This window comes from Sorex araneus, chromosome 2, assembly GCF_027595985.1.
Source record: "Sorex araneus isolate mSorAra2 chromosome 2, mSorAra2.pri, whole genome shotgun sequence".
Classification (NCBI taxonomy): domain Eukaryota; kingdom Metazoa; phylum Chordata; class Mammalia; order Eulipotyphla; family Soricidae; genus Sorex; species Sorex araneus.
Window position 1 is genome coordinate 98,469,708 of NC_073303.1, and position 23,767 is coordinate 98,493,474.

The following is a 23,767-nucleotide window of genomic DNA, read 5'->3' on the forward strand; positions in this document are numbered from 1 at the left end:
AATTTGTCCTTACATGGATGAATGCAGTCAATCTTGCAACACTCTTAATTAGATATTTATTTCCGCTTGTCTATGGTTTATTTAGACACAGAAATGAAAGATATCTTTTCAAGATGTACATGACACATATCATGTTTATGACAGTCCTGTTTTTGTTCAATGTCACAATTCAGTGAAGACTTTCCCTTAAAACTACAAAAAACAATCTCCATCACGATTAATGTCCCATTTATCAACAATTCAACTTTTCTTCTGACCTTTGAAGATAGTATCGCACAAGTTGTTAAGATATATATTAAGTGTTGACTGTATGTTTCCTCTTTGACATACTTGCCCTTTGTATTCTGTTAGCAACATGGCCGTCATCTTTGATGATGCAGTAAAGAGGTTACTCAGACAGGTGGGGAAAGAAGATCTGAAACCAGTTACCAATCTTGGAAGTGCTGAGAAATTCCAATATTTTAAAATATTACGGAGCAAGAAGAATGCACTCTCATCATTTTGGAAACAACCCGACATTTCGGCTGAATTCTCCCTCCTGGATATCCTGGACCCAAGTTCTCCAGTCCCAGGTACTGTCAGTCAGCAACGAAGGCAAGAGGTGAAAATGCAGCTGCTCAAGTAAAGGTGGGACAGCATGCAAGGTGAAAGTCACCCACAAAGGTCGACAACAGCCTTGATGAATGATGAGAAATACAGATCTAAAACTGATGATTTATCAATGATATAAATCCAGACTCACATGACTTAGTTTAATACAACATCTCAATGGAAGAGCCTGACAATCTCCCCATGGCATCTTCGATATGCCCAATACAGTAACAAGAACAGGTCTCATTCCTTTGAACCTGGAAAGACCCTCCAATTGTTGGGAAATATGAGTAAGGAGAGGCTGCTAAAATCTCAGGGCTGGGACTAATGGAGACATTACTAGCGCTCGCTCGAGTACATTGATGAACAAAGGGATGACAGTGACACAGTGATTATGCAAGACTAAAATGAAGCTTTGGAAATAATAATTCCAAGTTACCTGGGAGCGAGTAGAGCCAGGATCCACACCCAGGTCTGCCCAGTCATGATTCCCATTTTCTACTTTATGTTTAGCCAACTGAATCTGTATCCTGTACCTGCCACAGAGATGGCATGAATCTCCTAGACCATCACACAGTGATCAATACTAAGTAGGTTAGGACACTTTCCCTGTTATCCAGCCCTTGGTGGGTTCAAACATATGTCTCAGTCAATAATTTTCACTTAAACATTAGTTGGTTACTTAAATTTCTTACTGAAAAATTTGAATCATGGTTCTCAACCCCCAGTTGTAGACCATTTTCAGCCTGCAGATTTAGAAAGGTTGAAAACCAGGGGTTATAACTGCTCGTCAGTGGACTGATATATAGACAGGCTTTTAACCTCAAGTGAAAAGAGGTTGAAGAAGATGACTGAAATCTGAAGGAGGGTTGGCACAAGTTAATTTTAAATTATGCCAGCTGATTCATAGCTTATCTTGGACAATTAATTAATAATAAATAAAATTAATTAAACATAATTCATTTTAAAATATGCCAGCTGATTCATAGCTTATCTTGGACAAATGTTTGGTTAATTTTTCTCTATGCAGATCCTTCCAGAGAAGGCCCATTCACCTACAAAGGCAATATGGTCTGGGAAGGAAAGGGTGATATGACTGTTGATGCAGGTCTTGGGGCACAAGTGACAGCATCAGCGGAGACTGATAAGTCACGTGAATTTGTTCTCGAGTTTCAGATTAATAGGATCACAACAAACATCATTTCAGACCTTCGTTCAAGGTAAGACTGTCACAGAAAAAAGCAGGAAGTTGATTTGCAAAGTACGCATCCTTTGGAATTAAGAGGCATTCTTCAGCCTTGATAGACGAAGCATAGAAATGGGGGGAAATGGCATTCCAGATAGATTTGTTCTCTGTGTTTGTCCCATTATCATTGCTGACTGTATTTGAAGAGCAACATAAATTAGTGGGAAGGTTGGGGCGGGTGGGATAAGAAAATAATCATTAAAAGCAAATAGTGAACTTTGAAACTTGGGATTAGCCATTCCTTTACTAGATGTGGTGCCCTCCTTTCTTATTTTTCTTTATCTCTTTTCACCATATTCTAAGTAAAACAATATTTTATGCACAAAATGAAATTAACAAAGTACTGATATGAGAAAAATATAAATTATTCTTTATGTGAATTTTGTATTAGCATCTGGGATTCGTTTTTAATTTGATTTTTTTTATTTTAAATTTTATAAGTTTTTCACAATATTTGATTACATTTAATATTCAAACATTAATACCACCACCATTACACCTTTGCTCCACCAAATTTGGGATGTTTCCATCCCAAGCCCAATCTCTGTCCCAAAAAATAACCAAAAGAATATATTTCGTATTGTCTGTTAATGGAGAACTGCTGAACATGATCACAAAAAAGTGGTTATAAACAGAATGGGGGGCTAACACCCAAGAATAGCAGAAATAACAACCAGATTTGTTCCATGGCTTGGAGGCCAGCCTCACATGCTGGGGGAGGGTGCAGCTTCGATAGAGAAGGGAACACCAAGCAAATATGTGATAGGTGGACCCGCTCAGGATTCGAGAGGCATGTTCAGAGCAGACTACAGACCGCACACATTGGCCACCCAAGACCTCCATTGCTGACCACAACACCCAGGGTGGAGAGAGGGAACAGAGGGGAATGCTCTGTCAAAGAGGTGGGGTGGGGAGGGGAATGGGGAGGGAGGGGGTGGGAGGGATGATGGGGTCATCAGGAAAGGACGGGCACTGGTGAGGGATAAATACTCAAGCTGTATATGACTGAAACACAAGCACGAGAATTTGTAAACATGTATCTGTACCCCCATGGTGATTCATTAATAAAAGAAAAAAAAGTGTTTATATAGGAAACTGGGAAATTGTTCTCTTTTGGCAGTAACTATTAAGACATTCTATAGGATATCACTAACATGTTAAAGTTTGGATGATGTGATCTTTGCTATATATGTCTGAAAATATGTATATACTACTGCATCACTGTAACACTGTCATCCCATTGTTCATCGATTTGCTTGAGTGGGCACCAGTAACGTCTCCATTTGTCCAGCCCTGAAATTCTAGCAGCCTCTCTTTATTTGTTCTTCCCAACAGTGCTGCATTGGAGGCTCTTTCAAGGTAAGGGGAATAAGACCCACCATTGTTACTGTATTTAGCATATAAAATACACTGTGGAGAGCTAGCCAGGCTCTTCTGTGCAGGCAGGATTCTATCGGTACCTTGCCAGGTTCTCCGAGAGGGAGAACTAGGCTATAAGAGGTCTTTCAGGAGCTTTATTTTATAATCTCTAGATCTGGGGGCCAGGGGCAGTTTGTGGGTGTGACTGCTAAGCTACCGGAAAATGGGGGATCTGGGTGGAGAAGACCCAGTCCTGATCCAAGCAGGCTTGGCGATCTCAGCCCTGGTTCCCACACACCTGGGTTCCTCTGCCAGTTCCTTCATGCATGAAGCTTTTCCAAATGTGTAGAGAATGGCCTTGAGCAAGGCTGTGGCAGGGTTCCGGAGGTCTTAGCTGTCAGGGTTCTGCTCTGGGCATGGAGGGAAACTCAACAAGCCCCTTTCGAGGGGCCCCAGTGAAAACAGCTGGGTGCTGGGGCAAGAGACTCTGCATTGCTCTCTTCCAAGAGCTTTGTTTTATAGTCTCTGGATCTTGGGTGTTGGTAGGATTACACTTTGACTGCTGGAGCTGGGTCCCTTGGGGCAGAAAAGGCTCTCACTCACCCTGCTCTGGGGCGCCTTGTGTGAAACAGCCTGGTGTGGAGTCCGGTGGCATGGTTATTGGGGCCTCATGTTATCCCTTGATTCTGGTTTTAATTTGTCTCTATGTATATAGGTAAAATGATGTTCAATGTTCTTCTAACAAAACAAACTCATGTTTTTATATCACTTAAAATGAAAGATTTTTAATTTAAATATCATTAATATTTATGAAATAGATAAAAATCTCGAATTGTTATGATAATTTAACATTTTTTGCCTCATCATGCAGTGTTCAGTGATTACTCCTGGCTATGTGCTCAGGGATCATGCCTGGTAGTGCTTGAGGACCTTAAGTGGTACTGGCACTCTAATCCAGGTCATGCACCAAGATATGTCCCTTTCCTGCCATACTATCTCTCCAGTCCCCAGATCTCCAGCTACAATCCTGTTCAGACCCATGAGTAGGTCTTGAGGTGAGCTAAAGAACTGAAATAGAGTTGAAATTTTTTCTAGTTATTCAAACATCTCACTTCTCCCCTGAATCTGCACCTTCTCTCTACCTTCCACGACTAGTTCATCCACAATCCCTCTCTTTTCTACATGGTATTAGTTTTGGAAAATCATCTGAATTCCTCACTCTGGCATAAATTCTGCTCCACACACACACACCCTGTGCCTCCTGACTCTATGAGTTCCCCTATCTGTGACAATAGGGCTTTTAAAAAGCTCTCTAAACAATCTGGATCTGCTTACGTGTACCTTTTTCTGTTGAGAGAACTTCATCTTATAAATCTATAAATTATCTCTAAAAAAAACTAATAGAATGTTGGAAAATGCAGAAAACCCAAGCAGTGTGGCTAAGTTTCTCTCATACCCTAATCACAGAATGTGGCTCTCCACTGATTTATCAGAGAAGGTGGTCTGTTGTTTTTCAACAAAATCCATTACCCAATATATAACTGCTGATTGAGGGCTCAGCTGTAAAAGTACAAAGACTTTTTCATTTCCCATTCGGTTCCTCAGGAAAAGCAAAACCAAGATGAACATAACAAGTCTTCCTTCCCCTTTCTATGTTGACGCCCTTATACTTTTTTACTCTAGGGCACTTTTAAAACCAGAGCCATGGTTTCTGGAACAATGTCGAAAACGAGGAGATAACCTATATGTGGTGACAGAAACTGTGGAAGTGACCAACGCTCCTGAGCTGAGAGTTGAAAGTGGTAGGAATTGGTTGGGAAAATTCTCCATTCCACAGAACCCTTATATCAAGGTACATATCCTTCCTAACAGGGACTGGGGAATCCAAGATCACAACTAACCCAGTGAGATCTATTTTTGGGGGGGAGAAACTAAAGGGTCAAGTCACTTACTGCCAATTTAACTCATGCCAAGAAAACCTAATTCTGACAAGATTATATCCAGTGTGCTCATGGGTAGGATATCATATAAAAATTATTGAGTAGCTATGGAAGGTAAATATATTAAATCATATGGTACTATATTTTACTTTGGTTAAAGGTAGATCCTGGAGAATGTAAAGTTTGGTGCTTCTGAGTCATATTAAATGTAATTTTACAGCTTAAATAAATGAAAGTTCACTAGCATTTGTTTTTAAAATTAATTTTTTATTTTATAAATTAGTTCACAATATTTGATTATATTTAATAATCAAACACCAATCCCACCACCATTAAACTTTCCCACTAACAAATTCGGATGTTTCCATCCTAAACCCCAATCCCTGTCTCAAAACACAATCAAAAGAATATATTTTGTATCATCTGTTATGAAGAACTGCTGAACATGCTTACAAAAAAGTGTCCATACAGGAAACTGTGTGAAAATTTTTCTATTTTGGCAGGAGTCATTAAGACATTCTATAGGTTATCACTAACATGTTGTTAAAGTTTGGGTGATACGAGCTTTTGTATGTATATCTGAAAATATGTATAAATGCATATATATATTTCCCTCTATGATTTGTTGCCTACTGTCTGAACCCCATCAAATCACTGTCACTGTCACTGTATCACTGTCAGCCTGCTGTTCATCGATTTGCTCTTGTGGGCACCAGTAACATCTTCATTTGTCCCTGCTAGTGTAGCCTAATGGCATCTGCTTTTTTCAGGAATACAAAGAGCATGTTTTTGTTACTGTTTTGGCATATAAAATATGTCACAGGTACCTTGCCAGGCTCTGATGTGCGGGGAAAAAATAATAATAATAATAAAAGAGTAATAAAAAATAAAGGTAAATAAAAATAAAAATAGAGAGGTCTTGCGGCTACAAATGTGGCCTCATCCTCCAGGAAAAATTGCGTCTCTCTCTTCCAGGAGCTTTGTCTTACATATGGTGTGGCAATAATGGAGAATGGGAAGGGACTGTCTTGTGTTTTGTCATGCAGTCTTCGAGTAGGTTCACTCATTTATGAGGCTCAGCCCGATTGGGTATGGAGCAGCCTGGAGTGTGGCGGCAGTTGGCTGCTGGGGCTGGGTCCTAGGGCAGGAGGGCTCTCACCCACTCCTCTCTGGGGTGCCCCAAGATCACTAACATTTCTAATGGTTTAAGTATCCTAAATACAGTGCTAACCCTGAACAGAAATGTTTTGAATGAAACTTGAAAATGTTTGAGCACATTTGATTAATATCTCATCACAATAACTAAGTTTTTTGTTTATTTGTTAATTTTTATTTGGGGCCAGCATCAGGATGTGCTCAGAGCTAATTCCTGACTGTGCTCAAGAATCACTCCTGGCAAGACTCAAGGTATCACATACATTTCCAGGGATAGAATCCATCTTAACTGCATAGAAGATAAGCACCTTACCTGCTGTAACATTTCTCCAGCATCCACCCATAATATATATTTTTTAATTTATTTATTTTTAATTACTGAATCACCGTGAGGGTACAGTTACAGATTTACTCATCTTTGTGCTCTTGTTTCCCTCATACAAGGTTCGAGAACCCATTCTTTCACCAGTGCCCATTCTCCACCACCGGTAAACCAGGCATTCCTCTTACCCTCCCCAATCCCATCTCCCCCCACCCCACCCTGCCACTGTGGCAGGGCATTTCCTATTGTTCTCTCTCTCTAATTATGTGTTGTGGTTTGCAATAGAGGTGTTGAGTGGCCACTGTGTTCAGTCTCTAGACCACATTCAGGCTGCATCACCCTTCCCCTGCATGGCCTCCAACCGTGTTATACTTGATGATCCCTTCTCTGAGTTGCCCTCTCCCCAGAATGTGAGGCCAGCTTCCAAGCCATGGAGTCAACCTCCTGGTACTTATTTCTACTATTCTTCTATTCTTGGGTGTTACTCTCCTACTCTGTTATTCTATATTCCACAGATGAGTGCAATATTTCTATGTCTGTCTTTCTCTTTCTGACTCATTTCACTTAGCATGATACTTTCCATGCCGATCCACTCATATGCAAAATTCATGACCTCCTTTTTTCTAACAGCTGCATAGTATTCCATTGTATAGATGTACCAAAGTTTCTTCAACCAGTCATCTGTTCTAGGGTACTCGGGTTTTTTCCAGATTCTGGCTATTGTAAACAGTGCTGCAATGACTATATAAGTGCAGATGTCATTTCGACTATACTTTTATGCTTCTCTGGGATATATTCCCAGCAGTGGTATTGCTGGGTCAAATGGGAGCTCAATATCCAATTTTTTGAGAATCATCCATATTGTTTTCCAAAAGGGCTGAACCAGTCGGCATTCCCACCAGCAGTGCAACAGGGTCCCTTTCTCCCCACATCCTCTCCAACAGCGGTTTCTTTTGTTCTTTTGGATGTGTGCTAGTCTCTGTGGTGTGAGGTGGTATCTCATGGTTGCTTTGATCTGCATCTCCCTGATGATAAGTGATGTAGAGCACTTTTTCATGTGCCTTTTGGCCATTTGTATCTCTTCCTTGGTAAAGTTTCTGTTTATTTCTTCACCCTATTTTCTGATGAGGTTGGATGTTTTGTTCTTGTAGAGTTCAACCAGTGTGTAAAAATAAAAAAGAAAAGGAGCGCGAGGGCGTGGGCGGCGAGGCAGGTGAAGGAATGGAACGGAGCCAAGATGGTTGGTCTCACTCGCAGTTTATTCCAATCTCATCTCCATTCTCCTCTGATTCTCCTCCTGCTTCTTTCTCCCCCATCCTGCTTCATTCTCTCTCTCTCTATCTGTGGATCTAGCCCCCGTGGATCTGGCCCCCCAACCCACTCTTACAGCCTAGTTAAATCTCCACAGCATGAGGGGTTTGGGGCATACACATAGGTGTGGTCAGCAATAGGGTAAGGTTCTTTTCCCTCAGGGGATGCTTCTCCTAGGACTTAATTCTCTTTCAGCAGGAGGATCCACCCAAGGGCAGAGTCCCACGAGTGTGTTTCTCCTCTCCTCTCCTCATCCAGCAAACATAACAATTCATAATATTAATCATTTTGTATGGACACAATAAGAGATGCATTAAAACTTATAGAATTGCTCTCCTGGGGCCATCTCAATCTCAGACTACAGTGCTCAGACCAGATCAGTCTTTCCTATCCCTGGCAGGGTCCCAGTCTCATAATTACTATTGGATCATGACAGCATTTGTCTGTGATCAAGCTCTTAACTTATAGTTGAGAATTAGGCACTTTGGCCAGGCCCATCTCGATGCCAGGGTAGCACATAACTCACCTCTTGCCCTGAATCCTTCCCGTCCCACGTCGGGGACCCTACTTTGGGGTGCTAGGAACTGAGGGCAACTGAGGCTTAAGTGGAGAAAGCAGATGCCCAGGAGGGAATAATATTCGAGGCCAATTAAGTCCCAAGTTACAAAAACATAATATTGTCTTCTTGTGTCTATACAAAAAAGACATAGCTTTAAAGTAAATTATTCAAAAAGCATAAAGAGGAGAGAAAGGCAATGTTATAATATTCAGTGTCCTAGGAAGTTCTGACCTTACAAATTATCAGTCATATTAAGGGAAGAGCAGATAAACTGGTAGAAGTGGTTACAGATAAACAAAGGAATGGGAGTGACTTGGGAGCACTTTGATGGGTGTGACTGATAAACCTAAGCTCCTAGTGGCAAAGGGAGCAGGACAAACCAATGATATCCAGCAAACCAGTGCTTTATATACCATTGATATCAACCCCTTATCTGATGGGTATTGTGTAAATATCCTTTCCCATTCTGTAGATAGTCTTTGTATTCTGGTCACTGTATCTTTTGCAGTGCAGAAGCTTTTTAGTATGATGTGGTCCCATCTGTTGATCTCTGTTTCTACTAGATTGCTTAGTTCTGTGTCATCTTTGAAGATACCTTTATCTTCAATATCGTGGAGGGTTTTGCCGACCTTGTCTTCAATGAACCTTGTGGTTTGTGGTCTGATGTTGAGGTCTTTAATCCATTTTGATCTGACTTTTGTGCATGGTGTCAGGTCGAGGTCTAAGCCCATTCTTTTGCATGCCCAGTTGTGCCAGCACCATTTGTTAAAGAGGTTTTCCTTGCTCCACTTCACATCTCTTGCTCCCTTATCAAAGATTAGATGATCATACATTTGGGGTTGTGTGTAGAGATATTCCACCCTGTTCCATTGGTCTGCGGCTCTGCCTTTGTTCCAGTACCATGCTGTTTTAATTGTTACTGCTTTGTAATAAAGTTTGAGGTTGGGGAGGATGATGCCTCCCATCATCTTTTTCCCAAGAATTGTTTTAGCTATCCATGGAGGTTTGTTGTTCCCTATGAATTTTAGGATTGCTTGATCCATTTCTTTGAAGAATGTCATGGGTATCCTTATAGGGATGGCACTGAATCTGTATAATGCTTTGGGGAGTATTGCCATTTTGACAACATTGATTCTCTCTATCCATGAGCAGTGTATATATTTCCATTTCCTCATATCCTCTTTTCATGGAGTAGCGTTTTATACTTTTCTTTGTAGAGGTCTTTTACTTCCTTGGTTAAGCTGATTCTGAGGTACTTGATTTTCTGTCACCCATAATATTTTTAAGAAGACAGTGTTAGGAACTATTTAGTCAACATCAACAAAGATGCACTTTATTAAGCATTGTTCCAAAATTTGGATGTTAATCTCTGGGTTGTATCTGCTTGACGGTTGCTCTGACTTTGTGAGACAAGAGAAAGGTGCTCAGTGGTTTTATCCAGGGTTCTACTTAGCCCTGTGCCAAGCATCACAGTCCCAGCGCTTCATCGCCAGTCAGGGATTTGTTAATTTTTTTTGGGGGGGGTCACACCCGGCGATGCACAAGGGTTACTCCTGGCTCTACACTCAGGAATTACCCATGGTGGTACTTGGAGGACCATATGTGATGCTGGGAATTGAACCCGGGTTGGCTGTGTGCAAGGCAAATTCCCTACCCGCTGTGCTATCACTCCAGCTCCCGGGTTTGTTAATTTTCATGAGAGTTCTAGGTCTTTTTGATCTTTAAGTTAACAAGCACCTGATACTGCATGACCTGGTTTCTCTCCCAGGGTCAAGGCCACGTACATGGTGTCAAGAAGAAACAAGAATCACTGACTTTACCACAGCTTAAGGTTATGGCATATCAGAAGAAGCAGCTGGTTATCAAGTGGGATGGCTGGGGTAAGCTGATGCTGAAGGAATGAGAGGGACTTTGCTTCTCCTGGAAAGAAAACTATGAACATGCAACTTAGACTTCTTCAGAGGGGAAGAGAGGGATGGACAAGAAACATGCTTCCGCTGTAAACTGCACAAGCAAACACATACGCTGTATTCCAGAGCCAACTTCAAGGATGTCCCTACTGAAATGTTTCCATGTTCCCCTGGGAAGGTATATGGAAATGGACAAAGAGACTCTATTTGAAAGTTTCCATAGAACGGGGCTAATTGTGACACAATTCCCCACTCTCTCTGTTTTTCCAAAGCCCACCTCTCTCTGTAAAAGCTCTTCCTAAGTTACCTTCAACCCAATGTTAATGCACAATCACAGATAAAACTGCAGGGGGCTGGAGAGGTAGTACCCAGGGAAGGATGAACTGTGTGATTGATCTAGGTCCAATCCTTATTTAGTCAGTTCCCTGAGCACCAATCGGAATGATCCCAGAGTGCAGAGCCAGGGTAGGCCCTAAGCACTGCTTATATGTCTCACAAACAAACAAACAAAGAAACAAAAAGAAACGAAAACCAAACAAAACTGTAGCAATTTCAATAGTGACCAGGTTATATTGGGTTTAAAGAAGTCCTAAGGCTTTATGACTCTTGAGATAAAGTACAAAACTAAGTCGGGAACAGGAAGTGAGCCTGCTGGACCAGACCTGAGACTACTACACTTGGGGATTGTGTCACCTCAGGAAGGGCTGCTCGGTACTTGTGCTGAGAGTGGTAGCTGTGTTAAGCTAACCCAAATCTGCTTTACCTTAGTGTAGGATAACATTAGTCTGTCCTTTTTGCCTTGCCGCAGAGAGCTTAGGTTTATTGGTTTACTCCCTTCCAAGTGCTCCCATTCCTGTGTGTTTATTTGTAACTTCTTTCTCTGTGCCCCGTTGACTTGTAAATATTGCTTTTCTCCTCTATTAAGTCCTTTTGTGCATAGTTAATTCTGAGCAATGTTCCTTTTATATGCTCACATGAAGAGAGCTAATACTATGCTTTTGTAACTTGGGAATTAATTGACTCTAAATGATACTCACTCCAGACATCTGTTCTCTCAGCTTAAGCCTCAGTTGCCCTTACTTCATAGCACCCCAAAAGCAGGGTCCACGGGAGACTAGATGGACCCAGGGCAAGCACTGAACTACCCTGGCATCGATATGGGCATATGGGCCTGGCCAAAGTGCCATAATACTTAACTAAAAATTAAGGGCATGGTCAGGACAAGTTATGTCATGATCTAAAAAGTAATAACTAGATTAGACCCTGTTACTATTAGGAATGTTAATCAGGCCTGAGCACCGTAGTCTGTAACAAGATGTAACTGAGTCTGTAACAAGATGTCCCCAGGAGGGCCACCCTGCAAGCATAATGTATCTCTTACTGTTTCCATGCAAAATAACTAATATTAAGCCGTAGAATTAAGATGTTAAATAAGTTATTGGACTGAGGAAAGGAGAAGAACACTTTAGGTGGTTTTTCAGCCCTTGAGCCTGATGGGCCATCAGGAAGGGCCTTTGATATGTTGATTCTGCTGTCCCCAATACTGGAGAGTTTGAGAGGGAGATAGAGAGAGAGAGAGAGAGAGAGAGAGAGAGAGAGAGAGAGAGAGAGAACAGGGCAGCAAGATGGAGTAGAGCACAGAGCGACTAGCAAGAGGGACAGAGAGAGAAAAATGTAGGGGAAGAATGCAGGAGCAGGTGCATGGAGAGACGAGAGACGCAGCTGCCAGTGGGTGCAGAGAGGTGAGCAGGAGAGACAGGAGGAGACGGGAATGAGTGGTAGTGTGAGACTAGAGTGAGGAGCTTAGAGAGACTGGGATAGGGGCGTAGGGAGAATGGAATAAACAGCAACTGATCATCAACCAGCTTGGCCCTTGTTTCCTCGTCTACCCATGGCATGGGCCACCCTGGATGGGAGACCGGCCTGAGTCCACCGAACACGGGTGGTGAGTGGGAGAGCCACCAGGGTCTCCCTAACCACCCAGAGATTACACACCTTAGTGAGTGCTGATATAAAACTGATGTTCCGGAAGTCCTTCATGTTAAGCTCCCTCCTGCCCTAAGTTAGTGTCTTCTGCCAGATACTGGCTTGCCAGATTTTCTGTTACTTTTCTTTTAATTTAGTTATCCAACATTGGCAAAGGGCTTCTTAACTCTGAACTTGAATAAGGTTCTCTCTTCCACAGAGTTGATTCTCTCTGAGGTGATGCTCGTTGGTTAATGAATTTTCTCTGTGAGACCCCCCTAGGTCAGTGCGGTGGATGGTTGGAGGGCGAGTGTCGGGGAAAGAAGCAGATTTAGGGACAAGCCTCCATGCAGGCAATCTGCCTGGTGTATCAAGGTTTCCCTGTCTCATAGACTGTTCTGATTTCTGAACTCACCTTGGATACACTGGTCCAAGGGTTAGCCAGTGGGGTCCTCTTCAGTTTTCATAATAGAGTTTCAGACATACAATGCTCCAACAACAACTCCACAGCCAGTGTGAACTTCCCTCCATTGATGTCCCCAGCGTCCCTGCTCTGTCCTGCTTTTATGCATTCTTTGTGTATAAACACACAGGGACATTCACAGCATACTCCTTTCTGACCTTTTTTTCCCCTTTCTTTTTCCTCCACCCTCTTCTTACCTCTCTGATGCACCAGGGTTTTCCCTGTTTCGACCACACAATTAGGTCTCTGACATCTCATAAACCTCTTGCCAGAGAGATAATGCAGTTGGTAGGACATTTACCTTCACATGCCTAACCAGGTCTGATCCCTGGCATCGCATAATGTCCTCTTAGCACCACCAGGAGTGATTCCTGAGTGCAGAGCTAGGAGTAATACTTAGTAATCCTGGTCTGGCCCCCAAACAAAGCAAAATAGATGCCACATAAGCCATTCCATTTAGCAACTGATGCTCATAAACTCAAAACTCCTGTTCCACAAAGTCAGTCTATATTTGAGTGGGTTTAATCCATGTATTACTGTATCACTGTCATCTTGTTGCTCATCGATTTGCTTGAGTGGGAACCAGTAACATCTCCATTGTGAGACTTGTTGTTACTATTTTTGACATATCGAATGCACCATGGGGTTGCTTGCCAGGCTCTGTCATGTGTGTGGGATACTCTGGGTAGCTTGTCAGGTACTACTAAAGGGTGTGATTGAACCCAGTTGGCTGCGTGCAAGGCAAATGCCCTACCTGCTGTGTTACCACTCTAGCTATTCCATGTAAGTTGTCAATAATTTGATTATTTTTTCTTATCACTCTCTTCCTCTGGAAATCATGATTGATGTAGTTCTCTTTCTTAAAAAATACTTGAAACTTTATTTAATCATCATGATTTACAAAGTTGTTCATAATACAGTTGTTCAGACACTCAATGGTTCAATACCAGCTTCACTGCCAATGTGACCTTCCCTTCAGCAATGTTCCCATTCCAAGTAGCGACCTCAAAAAGCTTGCCCCTACAACAGGCACAAAATAATTTACTTTGTATTGCTTGTCAAAACATATATCTCATAACTTGTTATTAAGTCATTGTTTGAGGAATTATGTGCTAGTCCATCTTCTGTGTCATTGCTTTCACTCATGGATCTTAGTGGGCTTCTTTTTCTTTCTTTTTTGTTTTGTTTTTTGGGCCACACCCTGTGGTACTCATGGATTGCTCCTGACTTTGCACTCAGGAATCACTTCTGGCAGTCTCAGGGGACAATATGGGATGCTGGGAATAAATCCCGGGTCAGTGCATGCAAGGCAAACACCTAACATGCTGTACCATGGCTCTGGCCCATAAGCTTACTGGGTTTCTATAAAACTTTTCCACCTAATTTTCTGTGCTCCTACTGAGTTGTCAGTTCTGTGAAATTTGTCTGTGGTCATATGCACCAGGAGCTGTGGAACCTGAATGATTCAGCAGCGTGGAGTCTCAACCTGGCCGTTTATTATGCTGGCAGAAGTCAGGTGTGACTGGAGAGCTGGGCATTTCTGTAGGATAGGGACTCAGCCCCCTGCCCAGCCCAAGAAGGATCCAGAAATGTGAGCATGAAGACTGAGCCCACCTGGGCAGAGTCAGCTGCAGTGTTTCTCCCGGGAGTTTTCTTCTCTGGGAAATTTTCTATTCTGTAACTTGGGACTCTAATTTCTTTAGAAACATTTAGTCTTGAGTGTTAGACAATATTCATATCTCTCTATTTGAGAATTGAAATCATTCAGCAAACAAAGAAAAATTAGGCCTAGAGCATAAAGGTAGATACTCCAGGAAAGTAAGATGAAAGTCCACAGAAGTCACTCCTCGGGGGGAGTAGAGGGAAGAGAGGGAGGAGGAAGAGGAGAAAGTGGAGGGGGAAGAGGAGGAGGTGGAGGAGGGGGATTTTATTTTTTAAAGGCAGTTCTCTCTTAAAGTCCATAATGATCTCTAGATACACTTTATTTAATACATATTGTGGAATCTTATTAAGAGTGTCTTTTTGAGTTTTTGTTTTGTTTTGTTTTTCGGTTACACCCGGAGATGCTCAGGGGTTACTCCTGGCTCTGCACTCAGGAATTTCTCCTATCGGTGCTTTGGGAACCATATGGGATGCTGGGAATTGAACCCGGGTCTGCCGAATGCAAGGCAAATGCTCTACCTGCTGTGCTATCATTCCAGCCTCTGTCTTTTTGAGTTTTGACAGAAATTCTAGGAGGATCAGGGTGACTGAGAGAGACTACAAGAGATCCCCTTACTCTGAGAAAAGCAGCCCTGGAGACTATGCAGGTGAAGTGAACACTCTGTATGAGTGTTCTGGAAAATTCGACCTGGAAGATAATGAAGATGATGATTTTTTTTTTATCTGATCAGTTGTGCTCAGATCTTACTCTTGGCTGTGTGCTCAGGGATCACTCATGGAAGTGCTCAGGGAGCCATAATGCAGTGCTGCGGATTGAGTGTTGGTCACATGCAAGGCAAGCACCTCACCTGTGGCTCTGTATTTCCAGTCCATGACCTGAATTCTTTCCCCCTCTAGAGATTCTTCTCACCGAAGATAAAAATCAGAAGACCTTTTCTGATGGTGAGTTTAAGAACTGGCCTGTTTTTTCTTTTACTTACCCTCCTTGTTAATATATGATCCACTTAGACGTGTATACAGCTCTGTAGAGCCAGAGACCCACAGAATTCCTCCTGTGAGTCTTCCTTGGACCCCAGGCCAGGCCCTTGTGTTTCCACAGGAAAACCACCCTTTCTTTGGAACGCAGGGGTGGATGTTGTGTATTGAGATATGAGGGTTTCCTGGGTTTCATCTAACTCTAAATTCTAAGGTCTTCGATTTTTTTTTTTTTGGAGCAACGTTACGACGAGGCAGTAAGTGACAAAATCTAAGAAATAAGGACGAGTAAAAAAACTGGGTGGTGGAGAGAAAGAGGTATAAATGGGATGTGGGGAGGGGAGACTAAAACCTGAAGAGTCATAAGCTCTTTTATTTCTCTTTTAAGTGGCATCTCCTAAGATTGTCTGTAGGGTTCTTTTTGTTGTTGTTGTTGTTGATTTTAAGCTTTGAAGACAAGTGGGATTCCTCTACCATGTCACACTGTCTACAGGGCACTACTAAAACCATACCTAGTGGCCTTTGCCGTCTTTATGTAAGACTTTATAATACAGGCTCTTTGGCAAAGAAAAGCAGGGTAGACTAAAATAATGGGCTTGGGTAAGTCGACAGTAAAAGATCTGAGAAACTGGGTGTCATTAGTATCTTTTATTGGATTGTGAGTTTAATTTTTCTTTTTTAGTGCTCGTATGGCAGAGCCTGAGAATAGGTGAGTGTGTATTTGATGGGGGTGGGATCCTTTATTTGTTGAGCAAACACATTGTTGAGCAGGAAGTTGTCCTTGCCTCTACCATGTCAAACTGTTTACAGGGCAATTCTGAAAACCTACCTAGGGACATTTCTTGTCTTTGTATAAGACTTTGAATTCTGTCCTCTGGGTAAAGAAAGGCAGGGTGGATTGGTGGAAGTGGTTGAGGGAAGTTGAGAGTGAACGACTGAGAAATTGAGTGTCTCACAATGAATTGTGAATTTATTTTCTCTTTTGAAGGATATAGAAGAGAGATTCTACCAGTACGTGAGACTATATTTGAGGGGGTGGGATCCTTTCCTACACATATCTGTTGAGCAGGTAGTTATCTTTGCCTTTGTAATCCTACCCTAGCGTATGAGCCTAATTTCTGTAGGATGGAAAGCTCTGTGAAGTCTTAGGAGGTAGAGGATATGGAATGGGATGGGTAGTGAATAGAAGGTTAAGTGGAGGGAGAACATGGTAGAAGTTCAGAACCTATGGAGAATCAAAAACACATTTATGGATGAAGAGAGACATGATCACTTTTATTCTCTTTCCAGAAAACATACAGGGACCCGTTAGTCAAGGTGAGTGTTTGTCAAAAGGGATCTCAGGGCTCTGGGTGGAGAATTGCGGGACTCCAGGAATTAAATTAAGAGCCATAGTGCAATGCTCTTAGTCAGCCTTGCTGTATTCCTTCCTTCCTTCCTTCCTTCCTTCCTTCCTTCCTTCCTTCCTTCCTTCCTTCCTTCCTTCCTTCCTTCCTTCCTTCCTTCCTTCCTTCCTTCCTTCCTTCCTTCCTTCCTTCCTTCCTTCCTTCCTTCCTTCTTCCTTCCTTCCTTCCTTCCTTCCTTCCTTCCTTCCTTCCTTCCTTCCTTCCTTCCTTCCTTCCTTCCTTCCTTCCTTCCTTCCTTCCTACCTTCCTTCCTTCCTTCCTCCTTCCATACAATTAAACAATGATCAAACACCCATCCCTCCACCAGTGCACATTCCCCACCACCAATATCCCGGGTATACCCCCCCTTTCCCATCCTCCCCCTGCCTCCATGGCAGGCAGTATTCCCCATACTCTCTCTCTACTTTGGGGCATTATGGCTCGCAAAACAGACACTGAGAGGTCATCATGTTTGGTCCATTATCAACTTTCGGCACGCCATCTCCCATCCAAACTGGTTCTTCCAGCTATCATTTTCTTAGAGATCCCTCTCTATTCCATCTGCCTTCTCCCCTCCACTCTTGAAGCAGTCTTCCAGCTATTGGGCGGTTCTCCTGGCCCTTGTGACTACTATCACTGGGTGTGCGCCTCATGAAATGTCACTCTATACTCCAGAAATGAGTGCAGTTTTGTTTTATACAATTACTTATTCATACCATTAAGGTGCCCAACACACCCCAATGTTCTCCTTTCACCAAATCTATCTCATCATTGCTCTCCTTCATTTTTTAATTAACATTCTCAGTTCTGTAATAATACAAAGCCATGCTTGATTATCATTTGGTAGTGTCTATTCCCTTGTTTTATTTCTCTGTATACCATTGATGTGTTAAATAATATAGTATTTGTCATTTCCCTCCTATCTTGTTTCATGTCCTTCCCCTTATCATTAATTTAACTTAGCATATGACTCTGTAGCATTCAAGTTCATCAGGTCATTTTGAGGATAACCCAGACAGGAGGCAACACCTACTATTAATCAGTAAGAAGATAGATAATACAGGAAGAAGTGGATGAGCTCATGTGTACCCTGTTTTATTCCAAGGTTTTCAGGCAAACAGTTAAATCCTCACTTCATTGGTATGGAAAGTGAGCCCCATGTTCCTAAGAACCTCTAAGACTCTAGTCCAAAGACAGAATTCCCATTATTTCAGACATGTCTCTAATCATTTCTTCTCAACTTCCAATCATATTTTTCTCAGATCTCCATCTCTGTTCTCTAATTCTCCCCACCACTTCAGTTTGTGATTCTAATCTACCTAACCTTTTTGATTTCTCCATCCTGGTGCTCAACTCCAGATATAGGTTTGGTCATCCATTGAAATAATTAAAAGTGTCTACCTCATACTAAAGAGCAACACATATCATCATAGTCAGACACTAATTAATGAGTTGTACTATTTTTCTGGTTAATGTTGATTTCTGCGATCAGATTTTAAGAAACTACAAGATGAGATTTCCAGAAGAGTGAAAGAACTATCCAATTTTTCAAAGGATATTCAGGATATTTTATTCCATAATATTTTGGTCATGCTTGGAGATCGAGGGGCTCTTCAGGACCTGCAGGACAACGTGAGTTCATTTCATGGTCACTTTAGATGGAACCTATAAATATGGAAGACTTGAATATCCTCATACTTAGATATGTGATAAGGGGGACATAAAAGGAATGATGCAAGGAATATGCGAAAGATGCCAGTAATTAATAATTTGTGCTCTTGTCCCAGGCAAAATAATGAGGGCTACTGGCATCTTTATGTTCTAAGACTGATCGGCATCTCTCCAGAGAAGGTGGAGCTCTCCAGGTTCCCATTTCTTGTAGCACTGTAGCCTGTCTCACTGTTGTCCCGTTGTTCATTGATTTCTCGAGTGGGCATCAATAATGCCTCCTTTGTGAGACTCGTTACTGTTTTTGGCATATAGAATACACCACGAGTAGCTTGCCAGGCTCTGCCGTGAGGGTGAGATAATCTCAGTAGCTTGCCGGGCTCTCTTATAGGATGGAGGAATCTATCCTCATAAGACAGAAGCACAATTAATATTGATTTCATTCTAAAATAATTATTATTGATTACAATAGCATTGTTACCAATATTATCAATTAATATTAATTATATTGGTTGCTGTTATTGTTATTATTATTAATAACAACAATATTGTCTTCCATAGATGGAACAGTTTCCCCAGGGTGATTTGGATGGCCCTGGTGGAATAATTCTAAAAGAACTGAGAAAGAACTTACAAAATTCATGGAATTATCGACTATCCTGCATCTCTTATATGCTTGAAGCCTTGATGGGTAAGAATGATTTGGGAAATTGAGTGGAAGAGTCACAGTTTTGTGAGCAGCCCCTAGCACCAAAATCAGAGTTCCTGAAAGGCAGTCTTAATTTTTGTTTGTTTTGGGGTGATACCTGGTGATATGTACCACAGGTATATCATGTATCAGTGCTCAGGGAACATGTGAGAAAGGGTTAGAATATGAGCCACCTTCATGAGAAGCATGTGGTCCTCTAGTAAAAGGAATATTTAATTAAATTTTATTTATTTTTTCTTTTTGGTCAATCTTAAGCCATACTCAGAGTTTATTCCTGGCTGTGAACTCAAGAATTACTGCTGGCGGGTTCAGGAGGCCATAGGAGATGCTGGGAATTGAACTGATTGGCTGCATGCAAAGAAAACTCTGTACTCTCACTCTAACCAAAAGGGAAAATTTTTGATATCATCTTCTCAAGGCCCTTAAAATACTATGACTTTATTTTATCATCACATCATACTCAAAGGCTCTGTATAAATTAATCATATAACACAGAGCCTGAGTCTAAGAAGCAGCAGCCCAATTTCATTGATCTGATTATTGATTGGGTGCGCAAGTTTCTGGTGTCAGAATCCCACACCCTGGACCATGTTTTGTTGCTCTAGGAGATCATCCCAAGAGAAGAAACACAATATCCCATGGACAAAAATTTGATCTTCAAATCAAAAGGCTTTCATTCCTTTGCTAGTGAAACTTTCCCTCTCACAGATGACCTTTGTTCATAGTGGGGGAGAAGACATATTCCTCACTCTTTCCCCATGTCTCATTGCTCTCAGTGCTGAATGACACCCAACAGGAGCTGCTGGCATGGTCCATGGAGAAGAAGATCCTGGTTTATCAGCGGGAGCTGGTGAGAAACCTTCAAGGACCAGCATCTTGGGAGGGGAGGGAGTGATCCTGGGGTAAGGAGAATATGAATAAGAGGAAATAACTCAGGTTTTGTGCAGAGAGGAGAATCTATCCTATGGGGTTCTAGAAATTTCTGACTCATGTCCCTCAGAAGCATTCCATATGGGTATGAGCCTACCTTATAGGACCTCAGTTTCTGTGCAGGCCCTTCAGAGAGTCCCCACAATTCTAAAATATCCACCCATGGACACAAGGTTCAGGAACTCAGACGGTCTGAATTAAAACCTGCTTTATTTATGGATTTAATAATTTGTTAATTTATTTTTTATACTTTATATACAGTATATATTCGTACATATGTGTAAGTATATACATAAACTTGTACATGTCATACATTTCTACATGGGATTGAAAAAATGCAAGATCAGTATTAGTTTCATTATTTAGTAGCCCATGCTCAATGGGAGGATTGATCCATGCCAGGATGGACTCATTCCATGACTAAACACAGGGTTTTATAACTCTTTCTTTTACATAACCTTGGGACCAAAGACTTTTTTTCCCCAACCCCACAGGCTATTCCCAAATACTATTTCTTACAGGTAAGGAGTATCTTGGAGCCCAACTTCAAATACACTTTGACAATTCCATTCACCCTTAAACCAGAGCTTCTTACCCCACTGCAGGATGAGGGTGTGACTATCACCTACAAACTGCTGGAGGAGTGTGGCCTGAAGATTGACCTAAATAGCAATAGGTCATTCTGGGATCTGGAAGCCAAGATGCCACTGTCAGCCCTGTACGGATGCCTCTCACTGCTTCAGCAGCTGGCTGTGGCCTGAATTCTCCCTCGGTTGGGGGTGGGTGATGAGGAGGTCAGGGATGATGGGGTGTACTCTGATAGGCTCTGATGTTTTTGGGGGAATTAAAGAAACCTGTCTTTCCTGTTGGGAATCAACAAAGGCTTGGGGGATTGTTTATGCATAAGTGCTGTGGTTGAACTTGTGAAACTATATGCTAAGGATAAAGCTTTTCATCACATTTAAATATTGCATACACACATTATAAATAAAAATTGAATGGTGATTAATGATATACATTTTGAATCCTTTTTAGTGGAGTGTACTCAAGTGAGTGAAGTAAAAAGTGTCATTAACTTGCATTAAAAGTGCATAAAAATTAAAATAGGTTGATGAAAACATGATGGATGACCACAGAAGGGTAGGAAATGTTAATTGTAAGGAAAATTTGTGTATAGGATACATAATTTAAAAATATTACTGACCTGAGAATAAATCCAACAATACCTGGAAACAAATGAGAATGAAGTAACAAGCTAACAGATCCTGTGGGATGCAGCTAAAGCTGTTTTTAGAGGAATATTTATAGCTCTGAAAGCATTTCTCAGGAAGGAAGAAAGGACCCAAATAAATTGCTTGACTCAACAACTCGAGATCTTAGAAAGGGATCAATAATAGGGGCCCATGCAGGCAAGAGGAGGGAAAAAATACAAGTTAGAGCAGAAATTAATGACATGGAAACCCAAAAAACAATTTGAAATATCATTGAAATCAGGAACTGGTTCTTTGAGGATATAAACAAGATTGATAAACTACTAGAACGACTCACAAAGATAGATAGATAAATAGATAGATAGATAGATAGATAGATAGATAGATAGATAGATAGGGAGAGACAGAGAACCCTAATAAACCGAATCAGAAATGAAAAGGGGGGCATCACCACAGAAACCAAAGATTTTCAAAAGATCATCAGAGACTACTTTGAAAGTCTGTATGCCACGAAACAAGAGAACCTAGAACAAATGGATAAATTCCTGGAATCCTATAATCTCTCAAGGCTGATCCAAGAAGATCTGGAATACCTGAATAGGCCTCTCAGTATTGAAACAGTAATCAAAAGTCTCTCCTAAAACAAAAGCCCAGGTCCAAATAGATTCACTAGTGAATTCTTCCAAACATTTAAAGAGGACCTATTCCAAATTCTTCTCAAACTTTTCCAGGAAATTGAAGAAACAGAAACTCTCCCAAACAGTTTCTGTGAGGCACATATCTCCCTAATACTAAAAGCAAACAGAGATACCACGAAACACACACACACACACACACACACACACACACACACTAGCTTGGGTGCGAAGTTCCTCAACAAAATATTATGAATAGAACCCAACAACTGATCAAAAATGTCATACACCATGACCAAGTGGGATTCATCCTGGGGATGCAAGGATAGTTTAACATTCAGAAATCAATCAAAATCGTCCATCATTGTCAGGATCCTGTCCAGTTGACCCCGAAAATCTGGAGTATGATCCCCCAAACTGCCCAACTTACTCCCTATGGGAGAGAGAGTGGGAAGAGGGAGAAGCCTCTGCCCAACCCCTCTGTGAACCACGGCCACCTCACCGCAGCCAACGAGAAAGATCCACGCAGAGAGGGGAGAGTTGTAGGCCAAGCAACTCTCATTTAATTAGCTCCCACACAGGATGTTTATGCACAATTTCAGGGCGACTTGGATATGTGAACACCTGGTTATCATACTCATCACACACAGTTTGCTGGGATCTTTAGAGATGTAGCTAATGATTTATGTTTCCTGCTTCTCAAGGCAGGGTATGTTAGCTCAGACAAGTGGTGACTTTCAGGTATCATCCCATTATCTCCTAAACAAGAGCGCCTTTCTGGGTGGAGTGCTGGCACAAGGCCTTAGACCCCCGTGAGTAGAGCCTGCTTCTGTTTCTAGGGGCAGGGGATTTGGCCAGGGTCTCAGGCCTGCTGCTGAGACCCCACCATCTCCCCCTTTTTGTTTTATAAGAGCCAGCTGCCAGGGGCTACCTGACAGCCTCATGCTGGGGCCTTAGGGGTCAGGCCTGTCTTCGGTTGCCTCCTCTGAGGTCTTACTCCTCTCTGACTCTTAGATTCAGCATTGTTCCCCATATGGCGGCTATGTTGCACACTCACGCACTCCTTCCATGGCCACATACACCCAGGCCACATCTCCTAGTTGAGGGTCTTCAAGTTTAATCTGCTGCATGGCTGAGCATCACCATGGCCACATATCGGGTTCTTATCATCTGAACAAGGCGGTTTACAATCCATGGCCCAAGTGTTACAGGTAGCAATAGTAAAATGACTTGCCCAACCAGGGCAGATACAAGTGTGGTATGCCAGGGTGACACACTAAACCATCTCTCAAACCATCCTTCTTGTGCCTCATGCTTCCTCTTTTGCTAACATCTGGCAACTTAGCTATAGAACCACATACAACTCCAGTGTGGTCAGCATAAAAATAACATTCTTCCCCTAATGTGGCACACAACCTCCCCTGCTGCAACATTAGTAAGTCCAGTCCTCTCCTGTTCTGCAACACCACTTCTGACAGGGACGGCAGGGATTTCTCAAGATGACTGATGAAGGTCTTGATCCTCTCCAAGTCCTCATCAATGGCTGCTCGTAGGTCTGAGAATCTGCTCTGCTGGGTTTCAAGTGAAGTAATACAGGTCCCGGCTCCTGCCAGTCCAATTCCAAACTTGTGGCTATAGTTAGCGTGAATATCACCTCCCTCTTCTGAATGGGCTGATGGGTTACCTGTGGAGGCAAAGAGTCTCCTTCATAGGACCCTCTCCTCCTAAAGACTTTGATTCCAGAGGTCTTCTAACCCATTTTGGCACCCAG

The 23,767-nt window shown here is 42.0% G+C and overlaps 1 protein-coding gene across 1 annotated transcript; it reads left to right on the forward strand.

The window, feature by feature from the left end:
- Positions 1 to 355: 355 nt before the first annotated feature.
- LOC129401691 (gasdermin-C-like) lies at positions 356 to 20,911 on the forward strand. The gene is made up of 9 exons (XM_055124475.1): positions 356 to 572; positions 1,622 to 1,811; positions 4,880 to 5,048; positions 10,252 to 10,363; positions 15,381 to 15,425; positions 18,336 to 18,475; positions 19,073 to 19,202; positions 19,997 to 20,070; positions 20,672 to 20,911. The coding sequence occupies exons 1-9, from the start codon at positions 356 to 358 to the stop codon at positions 20,909 to 20,911; spliced, it is 1,317 nt and encodes a 438-aa protein (XP_054980450.1).
- Positions 20,912 to 23,767: the final 2,856 nt, after the last annotated feature.